This window comes from Muscardinus avellanarius (assembly GCF_963383645.1).
Source record: "Muscardinus avellanarius genome assembly, chromosome: 3".
Lineage (NCBI taxonomy): Eukaryota > Metazoa > Chordata > Mammalia > Rodentia > Gliridae > Muscardinus > Muscardinus avellanarius.
In genome coordinates, this window is record NC_137788.1 from 167283640 (window position 1) to 167307350 (window position 23711).

The window sequence follows — 23711 nt, forward strand, 5'->3', positions numbered from 1 at the left end:
CAAGGCCAGCCCCTGCAACTTAGCAATACCTGTGTCAAAATACAAAAATAAAATTCAGCTTGGGGTGTAGCTTAGAGGTAGAGTACTTCTGGGTTCAAATAAGCAGGGGAAAAATAAGACAAAAGGACTAATGTATATTTAGGTTGCAGTATATCCACCAGTGCTGGCCCAACTGGTTAAGAAATCTCAGCCTATAATTTTGTGACGGATGTTTTATTTATAGGGAATTAAAATTCTGGCATATACATGACACAAACATCGTATACAGTACACCTTCCATGATAGGAGTCACAGCACTCTTCACAGAAAGGCCTTGTAACGCAGACACCAAAAGGGTACATCTCAGGGTGGAGGGGATAACCCGTGGCCTTCCTGGTTTTCATTTTGGTTTAAATAACTTCTGGATGCATTCAAGTAATACTGATCACTGAATGTTCAAAAGGCTTTTAATAAACAAATTCAGAGCAAAATTAGTTGAAATATTTATAATACAATTTAATTATCACACAGTATTTTCAATATACAATCAAGACAATGCATGACACCTGAAAGAATAAAACCCACCTACTGCCCGCCAGTGAGGGCCGCTGTCGCCTCGGGGCCCAAAGCCCGGCGTCCATGAACACATTCACACGCTTGGTACACAAGAGTCCTGTGTGCAATGCAGCATTATGGGGTCTTGAGGGTGGCGCTGAGTGTCCACAGCACCCACAGGCTGTTCCCACTGCCGCTCCGATCCTGTCAGGGCCGTGGGCAGCGGGGCTCCCGCCACCCTCCACACGTCGCGAGGACGCCAGGCGTTCTGACCCAGCGGCAGTAGCACCGGCGCCCGTCCGGCCTCCTTGCTCCGGGGAGCGCTTCTCCCTTAGTGCCCTGTCAGGTAGTCTTGCGTGGAGTCCGAGGCGAACGACTCCACGTCCTCGTTGTCCGAGTCGTCGCTGCTGCCGTCGGCAGCGGGCTCCCCAGTGAGGGCGATGCGTGCGTAGTCGTCTGTGTCTATGGACTTGCAGAAATGAATGGCGTACTTCAGCTTCTCCTCGAGCACCTGCCTGCAGGAGTACCTGGGCAGCTTGAGCAAGAAGAAGCAGGTGTAGGACTCTGGCAGGAAGTGGTCGGGAGGGCTGTACTTGTCCAGCACCTGCGAATGGCGAGCGTTACATCAGCAGAGCTGGACCGAGGACAGGTGAAGCGCGACGTGGGAGGTGTGGGACTGGGGTGAGCCCAGGAGCATTCTACTTCTTAGCCACACACCCAACCCTCTTTCCTTTTACTCTGAAAAACTAAGTTTTATTTTGGATAACTAAGTCGCTGAGGATCTCACTAAATTGTTGAGGCTGGCCTCAACACTAAAATCCTCCTGTTTCAGCCACCCAAATACTGGGATTATAGGCATGTGCCACCATACCCAGCTCTAAACCTAATTTGTATTAGATTCCTGACCTTTTTTTGGCTAAGAATAACAAAATATCAGAAAGGAGAGAATCTAGCCAATTTCAGAATAAAAAGGAACAACCTATTCCTAAGACTTGTAAAGAATTAGCAATTAGTTACTGTGGTATTCTGTGTTGCTACTCAGTCTCGAGAGTGGCCTGGTGGGGCAGCCCCACCCCTGACTCTGGCAGCCTGATGTTCCCACATGGGAAAGCCCTCCTCGCTTGCTCTCAGCCACTGCAGACTGTACTACTAGGAAGCAGCAAAAGGCCGGGGCACCATCTAGGAATTGCCTACTTATTGAAAGAAAAAAAGATGCCTGCTCTCAAAGTCTTCTTGAAGGATGGGTACTTTCTCAACCCTGGACAAAGATGCAGGTAAGGCCGCAATGGGGAGAAGCCATCCCAATTCTCCTAAGCACGCTGAGAGCACAGACCCTGCACCCTGTCCAGCCATTCCAGATGATTGCTACCAGGGTCTCAGGGCAGAGAGGGCTGGGCCTCTCCATCGCAGGAGCCCAAAGAACAACTGACCTCATTCCGAGGAGCAGTGCTACTTTTCCTGCTTAGTGACTTACCTGATTCAACCCAAGAATCGAGCAAATGCCCAATGTGTGTGCATTCAAAATGTAAACTACGCTGACATCCCAAATCTAGAATAAGCACACATACCCTGATGGCCGGATACAGTTCTTAGAATAGGTAACGGTGCCCAAATCCATGATCATAAAATTCTGAGCCTTCAGACCTGAGAGGCTGGGCATTACCGGTGTCATTTCCATTTTCTCAGTTTGCAGCAGGCTCAAGTGCAAGAGGCCCTTCACCCCACCCAAGCCCAGCACCTGGATGACGAAGTCCCTGCCCCGGAAGTCAGCGATGGTCCTTGGCAGCCTCGTCCGGCCCCACACGAAGCGAAGGAAGAGGGAGCGCTCTGTGTTGGAGAAGGACTCCATCACCTCCCAGAACCACTGGGCCAGGGGCGCAGAGGGCTCCGTGCCTTTGTAGGTAGCCACGGACTTCAAGAGGTGCAGTGGGATGTCTGGGCTGCCACACACCTGCAGAAAGGCCCCCATCGGGGCAAGAACTGGTCACGGCCTCTCCAGCAGGCCTGCTGCAGGGAGAGGGCCGCAATCCTGAGGTCAACCTCGGGTGGAGGGAGGAATGGCCACACACTTAGTGTGCGGTGGTTTTTTCTTTTTTTAATGGCAGTGTGGACTGAAGCCGGACATTCTACCTCTGAGTTAAACCACAGCTTTTTTTATTTTTTGTTTTCAAACTCACTGAGTTGCTGAGGCTAGCCTTGAACCTGTGATCCTCCTGTCTCAGCCTCCCTACTACTGGGATTACAGGAGTGCACCACTCCGCCCAGCCTCAGTGTGTTTCTGTTTCATTCGACGACATGGACCTAGCTTGGATTTCCAAGCACACGACTTCACTGTGACGCTGAGGAGGTGTGCTCTGCGAACGCCAGTCCCGTGCAGAGCCACGCAGAAGCCAGCATACCATCGTCTCCAGCTCGTAGCCAGTGAACAGAGAGAGCAGGGGGACAGGCACAACCCGGGCCATCCCTTCGCGAACAGCAGCCACTTGCTCGTCGAATTCGTGGAGTCTGAAAGAAAACTCTCACTTACACCTCGCTCATTGGAGCCTCTTACTGTGTCTGCTGAGGACAAGCCTTAGCACACTGCGCTGCCGGGACACACTTCCCTGGAAGGACCGGACAAGTGCACACGCTTCTGCACTGGCTGCTGGGCTCTCCCGACACCGGGCCTGCCTAGGGTGGCACACAGACTGCAGCCTCGGTGGCTCTGGCTTCGCACGCTCAGCGTGGGTGGAGAGCCCGCCCAGCGCCCCCCAGAGGCACTCACAGCTCTCCTGGCTGCAGCTGGGGCTCTGAGGCAGTCATGGCCCCCAGAACCCCCAACCCACCCTGCAAGCCACGTTCCCAGCAGGCAGGCCTCGCAGGTGCTGACGGCAGCCAGCAGCCAAGGCAGCGGCAACCTGCCACGGCGCACCAAGGGCCACACGCAGCCCCCAACCAAGTAGGTCGCACCGCCTCAGCATTTCAGTTAGAGCTCAGAACCTCGGAACAGCAAACGCTCCGACCCCTGGTCTCAAGTCAGGGTCATGACCACAGAGCAGCAAGCGCCGGAGCAAAGTCCACGAGCGCTTTGTGACACGTGACGCCTCTAACGACCGTCGAGAGCCAAGCAACCATATGCTGCTACTTTCGCTATCCACTGAGTGAGAGCACTTGGGAGAAGACACAAACCTGTAGTTGATGGCCAGCCGGACATACTCGGCGCGGTTGTCCAGGGTGATGTGCGTGTGCTTGGAGCTGAGCTGGATGTCCTGGCCGCTGGCACTCGGCACCGTGAAGGGCAGGCTCATGGCCTCAAACTCTTCTGAGGTGGCCTCGTTATCACGGATATACATGAGCCCAGGAATAAAGTCCTTATCGACCTTGGGAGGAGAAGCCCAAGTGTCACACAGGGATGTCCCTCCTACACAGACCCCGGCCCCTCCCAGCGTGCTCATGATGGGCCCAGGCCCGGCTCAGGCACAACTCAAGATTGCCCATACAACACATGCTCCAAGAAGCAAAAGGAGTCCTAAAGAAGAGGTATTCCACCCCAGGCGCTGATGACTTCTTAAAACTAACTGCTGAGAGGAAAACAGCAACTGGCGGGTGGCGAACCCCTCCCTGCGTGGCACGAGATGCTGGGCAGCTAAGGGGAAGGGCCACCCGCCCTGCCGGCCGGGCCACTGCCCAGCCTCCTGTGACCTGGCTTCTGCTCAGGAAGGAGAGAGCACATCCTCATTTGACAGGACTGCATCAGCTGCAAAGCCATGAAGCAGAGGATATGGCAAGTTCTAGGAGACAGGCCTCACAACCAGACTTCTCTGTGACTGGAACGTGGCTGCGGGCCAGCAGCCTCAACACACCCAGGCGTGTGAGTCAGCCCAGGCCCCAGAATAGACTGCCACACAGCAGAGCCCAGGAAGTCACCTCGCTGAGGTCTGCGATGGTGAGGCTCATTCCAGCCAGCTGCTTCCACACGGGCTCGGCCAGGCTGAGGCTCAGCGGGCTCCCGGTTCGGATGGCGATACCCAGCAACACTCCTAGCATTTGAGACAAAGGGAAGGGACCCTTGGAATAGATGACAGGCCTGCAACTGGTTCACTCCACACGCCCGGGGCAGCCCCGAGGCCTCCTGTTCACCCAACAGGAGGCCTGAGCTCCCTCCAGCACCGCCCACCGTGGACTGGGCCCACCCCCACGGCAGGGTGCCCTATTCTGAATCCATCATTCCCCTGTGCCTGGATGATAACTCTTCATATTCTCCCCACACACGAATTTAAGCCGCTGAGACAATTCTTGTCCCACAATGGCCAACCAAGAGTTTAGACTTCTCCACGAAGGCGGGAGAGCTGTGGGGTAGCACTCTGTGAGCACTCTACCAGGCAGAGTAAGGGACAAAGCTAAACATTTACAGTATCTGCCTTCATTCCCAAGGCAGAGAGCCTACACAGAGCTAACTAAGGGTGGGCATGAACCCTCAACGCGGACGGCAGAGCGCAGAAGGCCCACCCAGGAAGCGGAACATGCTGCTGTGCACGGACGCCCTGGCGGCGGGGTTGAACAGGTAGCAGTCGCGGTTGGCCCCGGACTCGTCCCTCCCGTTGGGCGTCACAATCAGGAGGGGGGTGAGGCCGTTCTGCAGCTCCTCACAGATCTCAGCTATGGACTCACTGTAGCCGCCCCCACAGTCGTCCACAGATTCACCTGCAGGGAGAGGAGAGTCAGCGATACCGGTCACCACCGCATCTCCCACCAATGCACAAATGCATAGGGCAAGCAGCCGCGCCGCTGCCTGCAGGTCCCCCACCCGGTGGCCACATGCAGCTTGTGACCCGTCCTTACCCACAAACTTGACTTTCCACACACGGTGCGGGAGGAGGAGGCTGTCAGGACTGAAGGAGCTCATCTTAGCACACATCTGTCCAAAGACAGACTTGGTGCCGTCGGGACCCGCTAACCCGCCTTTGCTCCTCGAGCGCTTGACCTGAAGAGGAGCGGAGGAGGACAGAAAGCAAGCCTGAGGTGTCCGCCACAGGAAGCCCAGGCCTCAGGCTCTCCCCACCCAGCGCCCTCTGCTGCCCATCCTGGCTGCTGGCTCTCCCTGAGCTGACCCCACGGCCCACTTGGCCTCCTCCCATGTATGTAAAATGTGGGTGATTCCTGCGGAAGAGGCTGCACGAGCAGAGCCCGTGGGGGTGCTATGCGTCACAGCGGCTGTGGACGGCCTCAAGCCTGGTGCGCCGTGCTCACCTTGGGCTCTCATCTGTACCGAGCAACACTTCTGCTCCCACATTTGTGGGGACTTTCTAGCCTCAGGACCACACAGGCCCTGAGCTCCAGGCACCTGGCTCATTCGACAGACAGGGCTGAAGGGTATTCAGATGCCTTTTTTTTTTTTTTTTTTTTTGTGGTCCTGGGGATGGAACGGAGGGCTTCTACCTCCAGGTACACCCCAACTATTTTCTATTTTATTTTTAAACAGGGTCTCACTAAGTTGCTGAGAGCCTCACTAAGTAGCTGAGGCTGGGTTCAAACCTGTGTGATTCTCCTGTCTCAGCCTCCCAAACGCTGGGATTACAAGGGTGCGCCACCACGCCCGGCATTTCATATGCCTCTTAAAAAGCCTAATATAAATTTGTTTGCCATCTACCCAGTTTGTGCTTTAAAACACAAACTGAATGTTTCATAACAGGCTAGGGATACGAAGGCAAGTAGGAGGCGGCATTACTGAAAACACGAGATGAGAAAGGCAACGACCACACCGACACCCTCAAGTTGTGGGTCCCAGCCACTGCGTGGCTGGGGCAGGTGTACGACGCAGGGACACCCTGCCATTCACGCTCCAGGCTGTGCTGGCTGCTGGCTTACACGCTTTGGTATTTATGTCTCACTGATGCATAGAAAACCAAAATGAGCATCCAAGGTCGAGAAATAAAAGCTTTCTCATGAGCCTTGTTACACAACCCATTTCTTTGTAGAACTAGCTGCCTGACCCGGAGCTCAGCATTAGACACTCTGACGTTAGTGAGAAGACCAGTCCCACCAATATGGTCACGGGGTTGTCCAACAAAGGACAAGAGTTTGATGCCTTAATTCAAAATGCCCCCAAGTACAATTCTGAAAAAACTTCTAGTCATGAAATCGACATCAGGGTAAAAATCATGTGTTAATACAAAGGTTTGAAAACAAAGATTTTGTTCTTCACGGCTGTCTGTTTCTGATGCAAGAGGAAAGGCCAATTTCATTTGCGTATTAAATGTCAAGTGCCACACACTATCATAATTAGTGGCCAGGATTCCTCTTCCTCTTATTTATTTATTTATTTTTTCCAGTACTGGGGATGGAACCCAGGGACATTCTACCTTCAAGCAAACTCCAGCCCCCCCTTTTTTTGTGTGTGGGTCTGGGGATGGAACCCAGGGGCATTCGACCTCAGAGCTATACCCCTGCCCTATTTTTTATTCTTTATTTTGAAACAGGGTCTGACTGAGTTGCAGAGGGCCTCACTAAGTAGCTGAGGCTGTCCTCGAACTGCAATCCTCCCATCTCAGCCTCTGAATGCTGGGATTACAAGTGTGTGCCACCACGCCCGGCTTGTGTAACTCTTTTAAAAAATGGCTTACCTTTTATTTCTTTTATTTATTATGGAATAATATTAATAATTCTGGCCTATTATATTGGGAAAAAACCTCCACTCCCAGAGCCACAGAGGGAATGAGGCTGCAGCATCTATGATGGGCCTGGCATACTCCACTTCATTGATCTTAACCTATAGTGAGGACTGCGGAAGACATATCAGACAGCCTTGTCTGTGTTAGAAAAAGGTGGGCAGAGCCTTCCGGCCCCATCAGGAGATGTACAGAGTAAACTAAGGTCCCTATTCCACCAGACAATAGCAAGTAGCTGCTCAACACCGGCAATCCAAACCAAAATAACAGGACATCTGCACCTCGAAAGTGCCCACCTAGGAGCAAGCCGAACTGACAGACGCCCGCACCAGGAGTGCCCATCTAAGAGCGGGCCAAGCTGATAGATCTCCGAGCTGACGGACGCCCCCTGCACCTCGAGAGTGTCCATTTAGGAGCAGGCCGAGCTGACGGATGCCCCGTACCATGAGCGCCCATCTAAGAGCGGGCCAAGCTGATAGACCACCCCCTGCACCTTGAGAGTGTCCATCTAGGAGTGGGCCGAGCTGACGAATGCCCCGCACCACGCGCGCGCTGTCCAAGAGCACACATTGAACTAAGCCCCTGGTGTTACCTGGATGCGGTTCAGCTCCACCACTGGACCATGCTGACGGTCTCGCACCATTGTTGCTTGGACTACTTTTCGGAAGGCTGCCTCCTAAAATGTATCAGACAGAAAAAATATATAGGATGAAATAAAAAGCTTTACCCATAGAGAAATCATGTCATAGCTTTGCTTAAAATCTTCTGTTCCTGAAAGTGGGCTTCATTAAGAACGCAACACTGCCAACTCCCTTCTCAAGTTGTGAGGCCACCAGAGAATGGGCGGGCGCTGCTGTGAGCAGGGCCAGTGCCGGGCACAGGAGGGCCTCCAGTAGGAGCGGGCAGACCAAGGCTTCCTTGCCAAGTGGGAGTTCAGCAGCAGCAGGGGCTGATGTTGCACCACTACCTGTGCCGTAAGGATGGCAAGGACCCGGTGTACCCAGCCAGGCCTGGCGAGGGGCACGGGAGACAGCAGCAAACACCGCACATACACACTGGAGAGACCTGCATGCCTGGGCTGCGGACAGCAAGGAGGAGGACTCTGCCCAGGGAAGACAGTGCTCCCTCCCAGGTACGGGGCTGTGGAGCCTCTTGCCCCGGGCCGAGCCCAAGAGCCCCAGTCCATGCAGGCAGGCAACGACCCAGCGGCCCCAGCAGCGGGGAGCCAGCGAGGCTGCATGCCCCTCCTGCTCTCCTGTGTGCCCAGGCATCCAGGACGGCTCTCCTGCTGGACCATTCCCTGCTCTGACTCCTCCGTCGCCACACTCCCCTGCAGTGGAGATAGTTACACCTCCTGCCTCCTGCTCTTCAACAACACCCCTGGGCCCTCTGAGGCCCTCTAGTGCTGCTGCCTGGGGCTGGGCCTGTTGGCTGCTCGGACCCCGCTGTTCGCGCAGCGGGATGCACAGGGCCCCGGGGCTCCCCCTCCGTGCACTGTTTTCCTGACTTTTGTCACCTGCACTTTGAGGGAGTAAATCAAAGTAACAGTTAAAGTAATCAAGTTTGCTGCTTGGTATTACTAAAAAATAGCTTCTATCAGCTTAGCTGCCTGTGATTCCTTCCTGCTCCCATCAGCAGAGTGGACCTGAGCCTCAAGCACAGCCCTGTCCCTCAGCACCCTGAGGACACACCAAGTAAAACGCAGGCTGCTTGTTCAGCAGGAGCTGTCCTGGCCACGTGGAACGAAAGCCGGCCCTAAAGAGCTAAGCTCTCTGGGAGGAACTCCACTCCACTTACTTCCCTGCCCCTAAGGGACCGTGCCCTTGATGACAGAACACATCACGGAGCCACAGTGCTTTCAGGATCAGAGGGATCCTCAACTCACCTTCTACCCTCTCTTTCTAAGAAATATGTAATACTACTATATAATAAGGAAGCCCTTCTAAATGACCTCCTCAAGCTGCTTGTCAGAAACTTGATAACTTACAGAAATGGGAACACTGTGGCTTCTGTATCAGGCATTTCATTTCTAGGAAGCTTTAACTTTTTTTTTTTTCTGGTACTGGGGATGGAACCCAGGGGAATTCTACCACCAAGCTACACCCTTTTGCCTTTTTTTTTTTTTTTGGTGGGTCTGGGGTGGAACCCAGGGGGCATTCAACCTCCGAGCTACACCTTCTGCCCTATTTTATTCTTTATTTTGAAACTGGGTCTCACTGAGTTGCAGAGGGCCTCATTAAGTAGCTGAGGCTGTCCGCGAACTGCAATCCTCCGGTCTCAGCCTCCCAAATGCTAGGATTACAAGCGTGCACCACCACGCCCGGCTTATTCTTTATTTTGAAACAGGGTCTCACTGAGTTGCAAAAGGCCTCATTAATTAGCCGAGGCTGGCTGCAAACCGCAATCCTCCTGTCTCAGCCTCCCAAATGCTGGGATTACAAGCATGCACTACCACACCCGGCTTTAGGAAGCTTTAAGAGTGCCAGTGGATCAAAATCTACCTGGTGACTCTCAGATGCCTGGCACCCAATTCTGCTCCTTCCAGTCCAGTTATGAGTTAGTAAGGAATCTCCACCACACACCCTGGCACAGAGCTCTTGTCTAAGCTATCCATGCTCCTGGCCCCCTCTGCTGGACATCCCTGAGAGCAAAGGACTCACTGCTCCTTCCTGTGTATGGGGGGGTGAGGGGGGGGTGCCAGGCAAACAGGGAACCGTCTCATGAACAGTCTGTTCATGAGACACACCTACCATATGGTGAAATACCACCATAACATATTCTAAGGGTCACCTGCACCCCTTCCAGGGGTGGAGTGGAGGAGGGGAAAGGCAGCACTGTGCTATTAGTTTTTAATACAAATTCCAAAGAAGAAGAGTTTTGTTTAGTCTTTCAATATTTAAGTACCCCAAGCATAGGCTGGTGCATGGCAGCCACTCTGAACAGTTGCTGAAGGAGCCGATTCAGCACTCAAAAGTCCCAGTACCAGGGTTAATGTGTAGTTAACCTCACTGAAGACACCCACATCATCCATACCAGACTTCTACAAGTACCTTTCCCTGGGATATGAGGATCCCTCGGAGGGTGTCGAACCCAACAGAAGGCCCGAGCCCAGCCTCGTCGAGAGAGCCCTCCAGGTCGAACATGGGAATGCAGGGGCAGAAGAGCTCTGAGATGTGGTGCAGCAGCAGCAGCCGGTTCCGCAGGGCGAGGATGGGGATCTCCTGCAGGTGGTTGTACTCCATGGGGACCTAGAAGAGACGCGTGAGTCAGCCCAAACTGCAGGAAGCCGCCATCTGAAAAGAGATTCCAATTCCACTCCCGACTCTCCCCCAAAAACACAGAAGCACTATGATTTCTAAGTTTAGTTTGCAAAACCTCTGTGTTGCTTCTAGAATAATACACTAGCCAGGTTGACTATGTCAGCCAAGTAATGTAAACCATGAAGAACATGAAAAATACAGAGATGTATTTACTGTGAAGATGTACTATCAGAATACATATTTTTTACCCCTGTGGTACTGGGGATTGAACCTAGGGACATTCTACCTCTGAGCTACACCCCCAGCCCTTTTCTATTTTATATTTGAACACAGGGTCTCACTAGATTGATGAGGCTGGCCTCAAAACTGCGATCCTCCTGCCCCAACCTCCCAAGTACTGAGGTTAAAAGTGTGCATCACTTTGCTCAGCAAGTGCTGGTTCGTGTAAGTACTGTTTGTGACATCTGAATGATGTGTAGGGAAACATCTCTGTAAGTACATCATCAAAGGAGGACGTATATGCCATACACGGGGCAACCCCGCCAGCCTGACCTGTGCGGGCAGCTTGCCAGCACTGGCAGGCTTGCTGGTCGACCAGGCGAGGGTGTGTGCCGAGCCGCAGGCCACGCGGTTGACCTTCTTCGCCTGCAAGGCAGCAACCAACCGAGGCCTCTGAATGGCGTTTGTCGTTCCGTCTCCAAGCTGTCCCTCGTCATTGTCGCCCCACGTGTAGACTTCACCTGAGAGAGATGCACGAGGAGTGAGGCCCGTCGCTGCCGAGGCGCACCACCAACCGCCACGCCACACGCCAGCATCGCGGCCTTCACTGTGGGGCGGGAGCCGCCCGAGTGTCGGTGTGATGCTGCCCCAGGTGCGGACACACACTGACCACATGCAGTGCTGGTGGTGCGCGTGCTTCCCGGGACCCTTCACGGTGCCCGCTGCCCAACACGCTTCTCCAGGGAGGAGCGCAGGACTGCTGTCTAAGAAATCCAGGCGCATGAGTGCGACAGCTCAAGGAGCAGGCACGGAGCTGCAGGAGTCCGCAATCAGGACAAAGAACACACGAGAGATGGCGGCATCCCTGACAAGCCAAACTACTCGTCCATGTTAAACAGAGAGAGGATAACTGATGTTCAGATGAACAAAATCCACGTGTTTAAACAACACAGAGTTCTTCCTATTCATGCAGAAGATCATCATTCGTGAGAATATCAGACCTGTCAGTTTTCCACGCTGGACCCCGACTGTGAAATACCACCATAACATATTCTAAGGGTCCAGTCACTGGGGACCAGGACGGAAATGAGGCTTATGTTCCCCGGAGACACCACCAGCCTCATCGTGCTGCTGTGCAGAGTGTAATGGGGGACCCCACCTACGGCCCCTTCCTACCAACAGCTCAGTCCTAAAGCCGCTGGATGGGTGGCCTGGCATGCGCCAGGTGGGAAAACATCCCTGCCACAGATCAAAGGGCAGGTGTTGGGGGTCATCCCAAGACCCTGCCCTGCAGCAGGCCTGTCTGAGGACAGCAACCAAGGCCCCTGCTAGCTCTTGACTAATTACCTGCATAGCCACGTAAGACAGGACACTCATGTATGTAATAGCAGGGTATGAAAATGCCAGTTCAAAACTGCCTGCAGGGGTGGACCCTCAGGACCCAGCTCAGGACCCAGCTCAGGCCTGGGGTGACCGCCCCCACAGCATTCCTGGGCCACAGGACCCAGTTCAGGCCTGGGGTGACCGCCCCCACAGCATTCCTGGGCCACAGGACCCAGTTCAGGCCTGGGGTGACCTTCCCCACAGCACTCCTGGGCCCTCAGGATGCAGCTCAGGCCCCGGGGTGACCCCCTCCCACAGCACTCCTGGGTCTATGGTCTTGGTTCTGTGAAGCTGCACCCCATACCTACCATCCTCCGTGCAGCACACACAGTGCAGGGAGCCAGTGGCGATAGCAATGACTTTCTTCCCCTGCAGCCCCTGGACCTGCCGAGGTCTTCGAACATGGTCATCGGAGCCGTGGCCCAGCCTGTGATAATCACCTTTGCCCCTGCATTCAACGGAAGCAGGGAGGTCACGGGGTCAAGGTCACTGCACTCACCACCCCAGCCCTCCTGCAGAAGCTCTGGCTTCAAGACACAAGTCTGCCACAGAAGTTAGCTGCGCTCCAGCCTGTTTGGTTGGGTCCAGCAAAATCATGCATACCAGGTATAAACGGCTCCGGATTTGGTAAGGGCAACAGAAAACTGAGATCCACATTCCACTTTAACGACTCCCAGGCCAGTGAGGGAATCAATCTGCAAGGGGAAAGTCCAATTAGACTCCATCATGGTCACTGCAGACTGCTGTAGTTACGCCAAGATTGAACTACATCTAGCAAGAACTCTTTAACACTCATTCCCGTGTAGACATGGAGCACAACTCAGAATCCTATTTCACTTAACAGAAGCACTCCCAGGAAGAGAGCCGGAGCACCTGGTGGGTGGCCGCTGTGCCTACGCATCGCCACTAGGGGGCGCCTTGTGGCGCAGGCTGTGTCCTTTCCCCAGGCCTGCTGTGGAGGCGCCCTTCTCCAGTTGTGCTTCTCCCCAGCTGCCTTCAACCCTCTCTAGACCCTGGGGTCCACAGGAGATGCCCGCAGCACCCAGGTCCTGCCCTCCTCTACCAGTTGGCTATTGCCCTACCCAGGCCCTGCGACCCAACACCCAGAGGTCTTGCTCTGCCCGCTTCCCTGGCCAAGCCCCATCCAGCGATCTCTGCCCTGCATTACCTCAGCGAAGTCTTCATGCTTACACTGTCCTGTTGACGTTAAGCTTATGAACTCCTTTTCTTACTTAGCCCCAGTTGGCCACTCGGCACTCGTGATTTCCTACTCCAGCCCTCCATGTCCAGCACCCTGACCCTTCAAGGTGCCCAGTGTTTGTACCGGCCTTGCTGTAGCTCAAGTTCATCCAAACCTTATTTTCACAAATGTGAAACCCTACTGGAACATCCAACATGGTTAGATACCCTACATCTGCACTACACAAGGGCCCCAGGCGACGGGAAGGAAACCCTGCCAGCCACACACGGCTGACTGAGCTCAGCAGTGTGACCAAGGGTAGGCTCTCATTTGACTTAAACAGTCTCACATGACCAACAGCTGTTCTGAAGAGCACAACTGCAGGAAGAAAAGCTACATGTTGGGCCTGGTCTCTCCCCATTGGAGAAGCCCTGTGCGTAGACTCTCCGATCCATACCTGCACCCCAGGCCCAGCGAGAGAAGACCCTGAGCACAGGAAAGTTCGCTTGGCTTCTCTAGGCTGCACCAGTGTTCACACACTGCAGACGCACGATAGACATCCTTTATGAATCTCCAGAAGGAGAAGGGCTTCTAGAAGGCAAAGCGCTGTACCGGGAACGAAGTAGTCACGGTGGACTCTTGAATGCCAGTGCAAGGTGCCACTCCAAGAGTCAAAGTTCCACATGTAACTACCAACTCTCCAAAGTGTCACTACGATGCCTCACTACAGCCCCTTGACTGCTACCAACCTCCCATTAACAAGGACAAAATCCAGCCTGGCAAAGCTCAGAGGAGCGATGCAACGGAGCCTGCGCCTGCAGACCTCTCCTCGTGGCTTCCCAGACACAGCCAAATGCCCACACTGCCACAGTCGGAGCACATGACCCAGCATCCACCCACCGCTGTCACCTGGAGGGAGTGGGAATACTGTCCTATCTTACTCCTCAGAAAGGGTGACTTGCTAAATAAAGCCCTGGTCTCTGCAAGTCTGCTTATTCCGTCATTCCCCAAGAAGGCGCTTAAAATACACAATGCCTTTGGCCTTGCACCTTCCGTTTACCTGACTTTCTAAGGATTTTCTGCAGAGAAGGTAACGACGAGGTTACCGTGCTCCCAAGAAGCAAGAGTGGACCTGGGGCTGTGAGTAGGAAATACCTTCATGGGCACTTTGCAGCCATCACTGCCCCCTCTGCCGAGCTTGCCATAGTCCCCGTCTCCCCAGGACCAGACAGTATCGTCATCGGTGAGGCAGAGGGTCTGGGCATCACCACTGCCACAAGCAATGTCCACCACACGATGGCCCTGCAGCGCTTCCACCTGCAGAAAGAGGGAGACCAGGGTTAGCTGGCAGCACACGAGGGGCTTTGCTCTGCTGCCACTCTGTTTGATGAGGGTGCCTGTTTTAAGCACAAAAAATAGGTAATGTTAATAATTGTATAAGACAAAAGAAAACGCCTTCCTTTATTTAAACTACACCAGTCTAAGCTGCAGGAAGCAGCTAGCAGTGTCCTGATCCTACGCTGCCACGGAGGCTGTTCATGCACTCCTTTATGAATCTCCAGAAAGAGAAGGGCTTCTAGAAGCGCTGTGCTAGGTATGAAGTAGTACTTGTCAGGATGGTGGACTCTTGAATGTTAGTGTAAGGTGCCACTCCAAGAGTCAAAGTTCCACGTGTAACTACCAACTCTCCAAAGCGTCACTACGATGCCTCACTACAGCCCAGAAACCCTCACTTCGTGTAACTCAGTCAGTTGACACGCTTTTACATGATGTGTACTGTAAGTGGTGCACGCGACGCAGGACTGCAGAGAGCACTGTTTACTACAACATGCACTAGAGGAGCTAGTGTCGTCTGCTCTAGCGGGCGCCCATGGGACCGCACCTGAGCGGCAGGCAGCGGAGCCCACACAGTCACAGCTCACGCTGCCTCTCTGCCTCCGCCCGCCTTCTCTCAACCTCAGATAACTCCACGTACGCTCTGTTAGGGCCTGTGTGTACATCTGGAATTTTTTTTGTTTTTGGTACTAGAATTCGAACACAAATACAGTCTATCTTCTATGTCCCCAGTCCTATTTTTAAATTCTGAAACAGGGTCTCGCTGATTGACTAAGGATGGTCTTGAACGTACAGTCCTCCCACCTTAGCTTCCCAAATATTGGGGTTTTAAGTGTATACCACCACACCCAACTAGTTTTAATACACTTTAAATTTTTAAATTTTTTTTCACTGTTGAGATCAAACCCAGAGTCTCACACACACTAGGGAAGTACTCTACCACTGAGCTATGTCCCAAACATATTTATCTTTTGTTCTGAAACAGGGTCTTGTTAGGTTGCGGAGAGTCTTGCAACATCGCTAAGTTTGACCATGAACCTGCAATACTCCTGTCTCAGCCTCTCAAGTACTAGGATTACGGACGGGCTTATCACCAGGCCCAGCTAATTCTAACAGTGTGTGTGCGTGCGTGTGTGTTTCCCCACTTCTGATGTTTAGAATCTCACGACAGTAACCAAGTACCCATCGCACTTCAGCACCAGGAGGCACTGGCAGGTCTGGGCCAGGCTGTGAACATGGCACCTCCTCACCAGCTTTGGCTTCAACTGGTCCTCACTGTCGCTGTGCCCCAGGCGGCCGTACCGGCCTTTGCCCCAGGTGTAGAGGTCCCCCGAGGCTGTGACGCAGGCGCTGTGGGCTCCACCCGCGGCGACATCCACCACTTCAGTTCCCCTCAGCGACTCCACAACCCGAGGGCGGTCGCACGGGCTGCAGAGGAGACACCAAACGTAACTGAAGCCAACTATTCTTCATGTTTAAATACTTTTACGTTTACTAATACTGTGCTTTTTGAACAGCTCAATTGATGTGCACCACTCAACACATACCCTCCCAACCATACGGTAAGTCAATCAAGGAGAATCATTCGGACCTGAACTCAAAATTTCATAAATTCCTGCCTATCTCTTCACACAGGACACCCCAACGCCAGAGGGGGGCTTTCACAGTTCTAAATCAGGGCTGGGGAACCACCATCTGCACTAGACAAGCTTGGCTCACGGCCCCTTTGAGTGGCCTATGAACAGAGAATGGATCTCATTCTTTTAAAGGATTATTTTAAAAATCATGTGTGATGCTGGGCGTGGTGGCGCACGCGTGTAATCCCCGCGCTAGGGAGGAGGAGACAGGATTGTGCAGGTTCGAAGCCAGCCTCACTGGCTTAAGAGATCCTGTTTCCAAATAAAAATATAAAATAGGTCTGGAAATGTAGCCCAGAGGTAGAAGGGTTTCCAGGAACCCCAGTACCACCAAAAAAAAAAAAAAAAAAAAAACCCATGTGCAAATCATATTCACTAGTTGGCCCTTTATTTGAAATTTTGACCTAAGATGACAGAAGTCTTCTCATTCACTTGTAGGTATAGTGCGAGGTATGAATCCGTTCACTTCTTGCTATAAGGCCATCCAACTGTTCAAAGCCGTGGTGGAAAAGGCTCTTCCTCTCCCATGAGCTGCTCCTGCCCTTCTGTGACCACACACATGGAGGCTGTGAGGACGGTCACTCCCCTCACTCCGGCATCAGTTCTGTGGGTTTCTTCCTGGGCCGCCGATTCTGCTCCACTGCTCCACTGCTGAGTCTCTCCTGCAGGCCACTGCTCCACTGCTTTGGTTGATCAAAGTCATTTCTAACTTTTTATCCATTCTTTGACCCATTAGTTATTTTAGAAATGTTTTCTTTACTTTCCAAATAAAATTTAGGTAGAAATCTGTTTTTACTTCCAATTTAATTTCCTTAGAGAAAAGAATATACTTTGTATAATTTGAATATTTTTGGTGTATATAGTCCAAATCATAGTCTATAATGGTAGATCCATGTGCACATGAAAATAACATACTTTTGTCTAGAAGGATGTTCTAAAATGCTGAACAGCTGCATCCCCTTTTGATTTTGGTCTGTCTACACAACTGTAAAGCGGGATCACTGTAGCAGCCTTGACCTCCACTTTGACAATCTCTAAATCAGGGTGTTCAGATCATTTTGTTTGATGTGATTATTAATATACTTGGGTTCAAAGTCGCATCTTGCTGTTTTCTACTTGTCCAATCTGTTCTTGGTTGTCTTTCTCCTTTTTCTGCTTTCTTTTGGGTGGACTGAGTGTGTTGATGACTTATTTCACCAAGCCCCGTTTGGCAATTTTAGTAGCTATTCAGGGTATGGGCAGCACTCCTTTAAACTATCATAGCTTTCTCTTCCCATCCCTCCAGCTGATTTTTTTTTCTTTTCTTTTGGCAGTACCAGGGATGGAACCCAGGGGCATTCTACCTCCGAGCTACACTCCCAGTCCTATTTTTTAGTCTTTTTATTTTTTGAAACAGGGTCTCACTGAGTTGTGAAGGGCCTAAGTAACTGAGGCTGGCCATGAACCGTGATCCTCCTGTCTCAGCTTCCCGAATGCTAGGATTACAAGCATGCGCTACCACACCAGGCCCTCCAGTTGAAGACTTTCCTCCCAGATATGTACAATGGCACACCCCTGTAACACCTGTACTTGGGAAGCTGAGACAGGTGGATCACAGGTTCAAGGATAGCCTCAGCAAGTACTGAGACTCTCATCAACCTAGTGAGACCTTAATAAAATCAGGGTGGGAGTGTACCTCGAAGAGAGAAGGCCTCTGAGTACAATCCTTAGTACCACACACACACACACACACACACACACACACACACACACAATAAATAAATAGCTAAATAATAGTAACAAATAACAAACACAGAAGGACTAGGCTGTAGCTCAGTGGTAGAATGATTCAGGGTCCATCTGTAGTATCACAAATGCAAAAGATTTTTCTCTATATCCTTCACCTTGACGGGTGTTTTTCCTTGTGTTTCTTTTTCACAGGAGTCTGTAACCTTCTTGATTCCCTGTTTATAGCTTTTAATCAATTAGGATATTTTTCAGCCATTATTTGTTCAACCCCCCATCTCCCTTCTCCAATAAGGACCTTAAAGCTCTTCCATGGTCCACTAGCGTTCCAACCACTTGTTCGTTCTCTCTCTGCCTCACTCTAGTGAGTTTCTACTCCTGTGCCTGGAAGTTCACTGACCTTTGCTTCTCCAACGCCTAATCTGCCATTACTGCTGTGCAATGTGGTTTTCCTTCTCTGACACTGTTTTTCATCTCTAGGACTTGGATTTGGGCACATAACTATTTTCCAGGCTATATGTGACATGGTCAAGTTTCTTTCTTGCTTCTTAAGGATGTGGCATGCAGTTGAAGCAATTGTTTTCACAGTTTTACCTGCATTTCTATCAGTGTGCCATTTCTGGTCAGTTTCAACTGATGGTTTTCTCCTCCTACGGGTTGTATTTTCTTGCTCTTCTGCATGCCTGGTCATTTTTTGTTTTTTAGCTATGGTACACTATGAGGTTTACCTTGTCAGGGATTTGTAGGTAGTCGTAAAGTATTCCTGAGCTTTAATTTCCTGTGCTATGTTAAGTTACTTATGAACAGTTTGTCTTAGGTTTTGCTTTACATTTGGTGGTGAGATCATAATAACAAATTAGTGCAGGATTTTCCCTCATGTTTGGGCAACACTATTCTTAGTACTCTAATCAGTCTATATGATCTCTAGGAATTATTCCTTCTATTCTTTTTTTTTTTTTTTTTTTTTGTGTGGTATTACTGGGGGTTGAACCCAGGTACATTCTATCTCTGAGCCATATTCCCAGCCCTATTTTTAAGTAAATCAATCAATTTATCTACCTACCTATCTATTGTACTGAAGAATGAAGTCATCTGAGTTATACTCCCTGCCTTATTTTATTTTTATTTTGAAACAGGTTCTCACTAGGTTGATGAGAGTCTTACTACTTGCTGAAGCTGTCCTTGAATCTACAATCCTCTTGTCTCAGCCTCCCAATTAATGGGATTAAAAAGCATGTGCCAAGCTGGGTGGGATGGTGCACACTTGTAATCTTAGTACTTGGGAGGCTGAGACAGGAAAGATTGAGTTCACGGACAGCTTCAGCTACTTAGTGAGGCCCTTCATAACTTAGTGAGATCTTGTTTCAAAATAAAGAACAAAAATAGGGGCTGAGGGTGTACTCAGAGGTAGAATGCCCATGGGTTTAAAACAACAACAACAAAAAGTATGTGCCACCACACCAGCTTAATTTTTTTATACTGAAACAGGGTCTCACTGAATTGCAGAGGGCCTTGCTCAGTTGCTGAGGCTGGCCGTGAACCTGTGACCCTCCTGTCTCGGCCTGCCAAGTACTAGGAGCAGGTGTGCACCGCCACTCCAGCGCCTCATGTTCAGGCGGCTACTCCTTGGCCTGGCACACATGTGAGTGCTATGGTACTCTGCATGCTCACAGCTCTCGGTCTCCCTGGATTCCCAGGTGGACCCTCTTCTACAGGAGGCTCCAAGCATCTGCCTAGATTTCTCCTTCCTGATTCACATCCTGGCTACCTCTACAAACAGTGCATGGGGAAATCTGCAAAACTCGCCCTGTCCTGATTCCTCAGGGAACACGGTGCCCTGTGCTGCCTGTGCTCAGTCTTCAGGGCTGCTCTGCTGGTGCTTGGTTATTTCTAGGAGGAGGGAGGCCATGTTGCTTCAACTTGTCTGTCATATTGCTTTGAAAAACAAAGTGCCAGATATACTATATGTAATATATATAATTATATGATATGTAATATGTAATATAACATATACTATAATAATATAACATATATGTAATATTGTACCAGATTTGAAACAAAGGAAAACATAACAAATGATGTTTTCAGACAATACCTTCTGTTGCCATGCCCCAGCTTGCCGTCTTCCGCCTCACCCCAAGAGTAAACTTCCCCTTCTGAAGAGAGGGCAAGGCAGTGTTTTCCTCCTGAGTTCACTGCCACCTTCTTAATAAACACATGCTGAATGGACTCCAGCAATGTAGGGGTGGACACGGACTCTGTCCCCCCAATCCCGAGTCTTCCACCAGCACCATAGCCAGTGGCGTAGAGCTAAGATAAGAAAAAGGAATGGCAACATTAGATTTTCACCTAAATATCCCTAGATAAACCTAAGTAGTGCTCTGGATATTTTACAACAGAAAATAAAATTTAAATAATCACCAGAATGTCTAAAGCTTTATACATGCTCTATCAAAGCTCTAAGAATGAGAAAAACTTATGACTATTAGAAATCCCAAGTTCAGTCAGGCCTGGTGGTGCCTATAATCAGTACTCAGGAGGCTAAAACAGGAGGATCACAGGTTCGAGGACAGCCTCGGCAACTTGGCAAGGCTCATTTAAAAAAATTTTTTGGTGAGCCGGGCATGGTGGCGCACGCTTGTAATCCTCGCGCTTGGGAGGCGGAGACAGGAGGATCGCGCAGGTTCGAAGCCAGCAGCGCTGGCGTAAGAGACCCTGTTTCAGAAATATAAAATAGGTCTGGGAGTGTAGCCCAGAGGTAGAAGGGCTTCCAGGAACCCCAGTACCACTTAAAAAAAAAAAATTTGGTGGTACTGGGGTTCCTGGAAACACTTCTACCACCAGGCTACACTCCCAGACCCATTTTATATATTTTTTAAATTTGGAAACAGGGTCTCTTAAGCCAGCGAGGCTGGCTTCGAACCAGCGCGATCCTCCTGTCTCTGTCTCCCAAGCACAAGGATTACAAGCGTGCACCACCACGCCCGGCTAGCAAGGCTCATTGTCAAAATAAAAAATAAAATAAAGCTAACAGTATAAGGGTATAGCTTGGAGGTAGAATACCTGTGGGTTCAGTACCAAAAAAAAAAAAAAAAAAAGCCCAAGTCACTAAATGTATTTTGAAAAACTTTTCCAATTTTTGTATAGAGTACCACCTATGATTTAATATCAGAAAAACAAAGATTTAATTATCAGCTACATGCAAATCCCTGATAATAACTCCTAGGAAAACATACCATAGAAAAACTATAAATATATTTTAATATTTCATCATAGTAGTACATAAATCACACAGTAGAAAACAAACATTAGGTTTTTTTTTTCTTTTCACTCTAAATGGGTAATTGTTTGGGGGCACAAAACATTTTTATCATTAATTAGGGGAAAAATAACCCAAAACAACATGGTTGACATTTCCAAATGCCTGGCAAACATCCCCCACTTTTAGAAGTTTAAAGACATCATGTATTAGATCTTGTTCAAATTCACTGTTGTGCTGACACAGTAGTAAGGGAACTGCCAGGCTAAAGCAGGAAGTGAAATGAAGCCCACGGGGCTAAAGGAGCCCTGTGTGAAGCCTCTGGGCCTCACATGCATGGGATGTGCTCAGTAACAAAAGGAAAGAAGGTACCATGAGTGACAACCAGCAGAACAATAGCTTAGCATATGTTTAAAGAAATAAAAGCTTGAAAAGTATGCTCAAGGACTAAGAAGATATAAATAACCCAGAAACTAAAAAACCTAACAGCGTATTATATTATACACATGGGAAGAGATATTAGCAAACTGAAGACTGAGCTAAAAAAATGATCCGGTGTATATCAGAGAAAGAAAAGGGTAATATGAAAGAAAGGTTAAGAGACATAAAGGAAATACTTTCTTACTCTAACAGCAATCAGAATGTCAGGTAGAGGCCAGGTAAAGAACACAGGAAAAGCAATATTTGAAAAAAAATCCACAAATTTACCAGAATTGTTAAAAAGAATAATTTTTAGAGTCAGGAACCCATCTCCCCTTCAATCTCTTAATTCCTTGCCAAAAACTAAATAAATAAAAAGCCAGAACAAAAAAGATAAGAAAAAAAATGATACTGAACTATATCACAATGAATTTGCATATTACCAAAGAAAGATCTTAAAAGCAGTCACTGAGAAAAGATTACCTCCATTTGTATAAAAATTAGTCTAACTGTTGAAAAGCAATTAAAGCCCAGACATACAAGAATAAAACCTTTAACAGGCAAACTGAAAGTAATTATAAACTTATAATTTTATACTCTAGAACAGAAGTTGGCAAATTATGGCTCACAGACCACATCAGGCCCAACTTCTCCTTATGTAAATAAAGTTTTACTGGCCCAACCCACTCATTTACCATATGCCAACAGAGCCTTTACAGCTGCACAAAGCTGAAGATACTATTGTGTTCTTCATAGAAAGTGTTTGTCAAAGCCAGGTGTGAGGCTGAGACAGGAGAATCACAGGTTTGAGGACAGCCTCAGCTACTTAGTGAGGCCTCCACAACTTAGTGAGACCCTGTTTCAAAATAAAGAATAAAAAAAGTTGGGCGTGGTGGCGCATGCTTGTAATCCCTGCACTTGGGAGGCTGAGACAGGAGGATTGCACAGGTTTGAAACCAGCCTCAGCTACTTAGTGAGGCTCTCAGCAACTTAGTGAGACCCTGTTTCCAAATAAAATATAAAATAGGTCTGGAAGTGTAACCTAGAGGTAGAAGGCCCCTGGGTTCCACCCTCAGTACCACCAAAAAAAAAAAAAAAGAATTAAAAATATGGCTGGGGGTATAGCTTGGAGGTAGAATGCTCCTGGGTTCAATCCCCAGCACCATAGAAAAAAGAAGAAAATGTTTGCCAAACCTTATCTTAGGAAAAAAAAAAATAGTTTTTCAAGCAAAAAAAAAAAAAGGTTTTTCAAGTATACAAATATACAAACAAAAACAATCAGAAATTAATTAACAAGAACCTCACCAAAGAAAATAAAAAATGGTATACTTAGACAGAAAACAATTGCAGATATAAGGTCTTAGAAATAAGAAATGGTGGTAAGCAAGGAACATTTGGGTAAATCATGAAAAAACTTGGTCTATAAAACAACAGTAACAATATGTCTCAGAGAGGGGACTTGGTAAGAACTAAAATAGTGGATATAAGAAAGGACCAGTGTTTATATTGTTTGCAGGAGGGGGTTAAACAAACAAAAAACTAAAATATGATTCTCAAAACCAAAAAAGGGATGGATACACTTCAACATTTTTCTAAAGCTGCAGCCACACCTCCTCCTGTTCAACATTACACTTCAATTTCCAACCAGCAGGACTGGCTCCCTTTCTGTATCCCAAAAGAAAAAAAATTAAAAGAGAGGCAAGCTGGAGGGGAATGAATGAAACTCACAGATTATGGCTCTCTACAGAGAAGATACAACACATCTTGAGATTCATTACAAGAAAAAGAATGAAACAAGGGACCAGGCATCAAGTCAACATCTAAACAGCATCCATTCCAATACATCAAGGCACCAGAGTTTAGCCTTTAAAAATAAAAATTACAATAGCAAACAAGACAGGAATATATCCAGTTAATGATACACAAATAAATTATGCTCTTGTACATGTGAAGTACTTATAAATAAAAGTTAAAAGTTTTAGAATACATCTAAAGCTTATAAGATAGTCAAAACTACAACTGCTTCTAGCAATTGCTCTATAGCATTACTATAAATCCTGAAATAGAGCCAGGTGTGGTGGCATACACTTGTAATCCCAGCATATGGGAGGC

General features: G+C 49.3%; 1 protein-coding gene across 1 annotated transcript in view; it reads right to left on the reverse strand.

The window, feature by feature from the left end:
* Positions 1-865: 865 nt before the first annotated feature.
* HERC2 (HECT and RLD domain containing E3 ubiquitin protein ligase 2) overlaps positions 866-23711 on the reverse strand; it is a gene marked incomplete at both ends in the record, with an annotated part of 162678 nt that continues 139832 nt past the window's right edge. Inside the window, 15 exons of the mRNA XM_080692883.1 lie at positions 866-1138; positions 2273-2485; positions 2934-3039; positions 3703-3893; positions 4441-4553; positions 5023-5217; positions 5356-5497; positions 7774-7857; positions 10232-10429; positions 10994-11181; positions 12352-12491; positions 12647-12738; positions 14379-14540; positions 15809-15986; positions 20016-20230. Coding sequence (XP_080549009.1) covers positions 866-1138; positions 2273-2485; positions 2934-3039; positions 3703-3893; positions 4441-4553; positions 5023-5217; positions 5356-5497; positions 7774-7857; positions 10232-10429; positions 10994-11181; positions 12352-12491; positions 12647-12738; positions 14379-14540; positions 15809-15986; positions 20016-20230 — 2490 coding nt within the window. The remainder of the gene's footprint in view (positions 1139-2272; positions 2486-2933; positions 3040-3702; positions 3894-4440; positions 4554-5022; positions 5218-5355; positions 5498-7773; positions 7858-10231; positions 10430-10993; positions 11182-12351; positions 12492-12646; positions 12739-14378; positions 14541-15808; positions 15987-20015; positions 20231-23711) is intronic.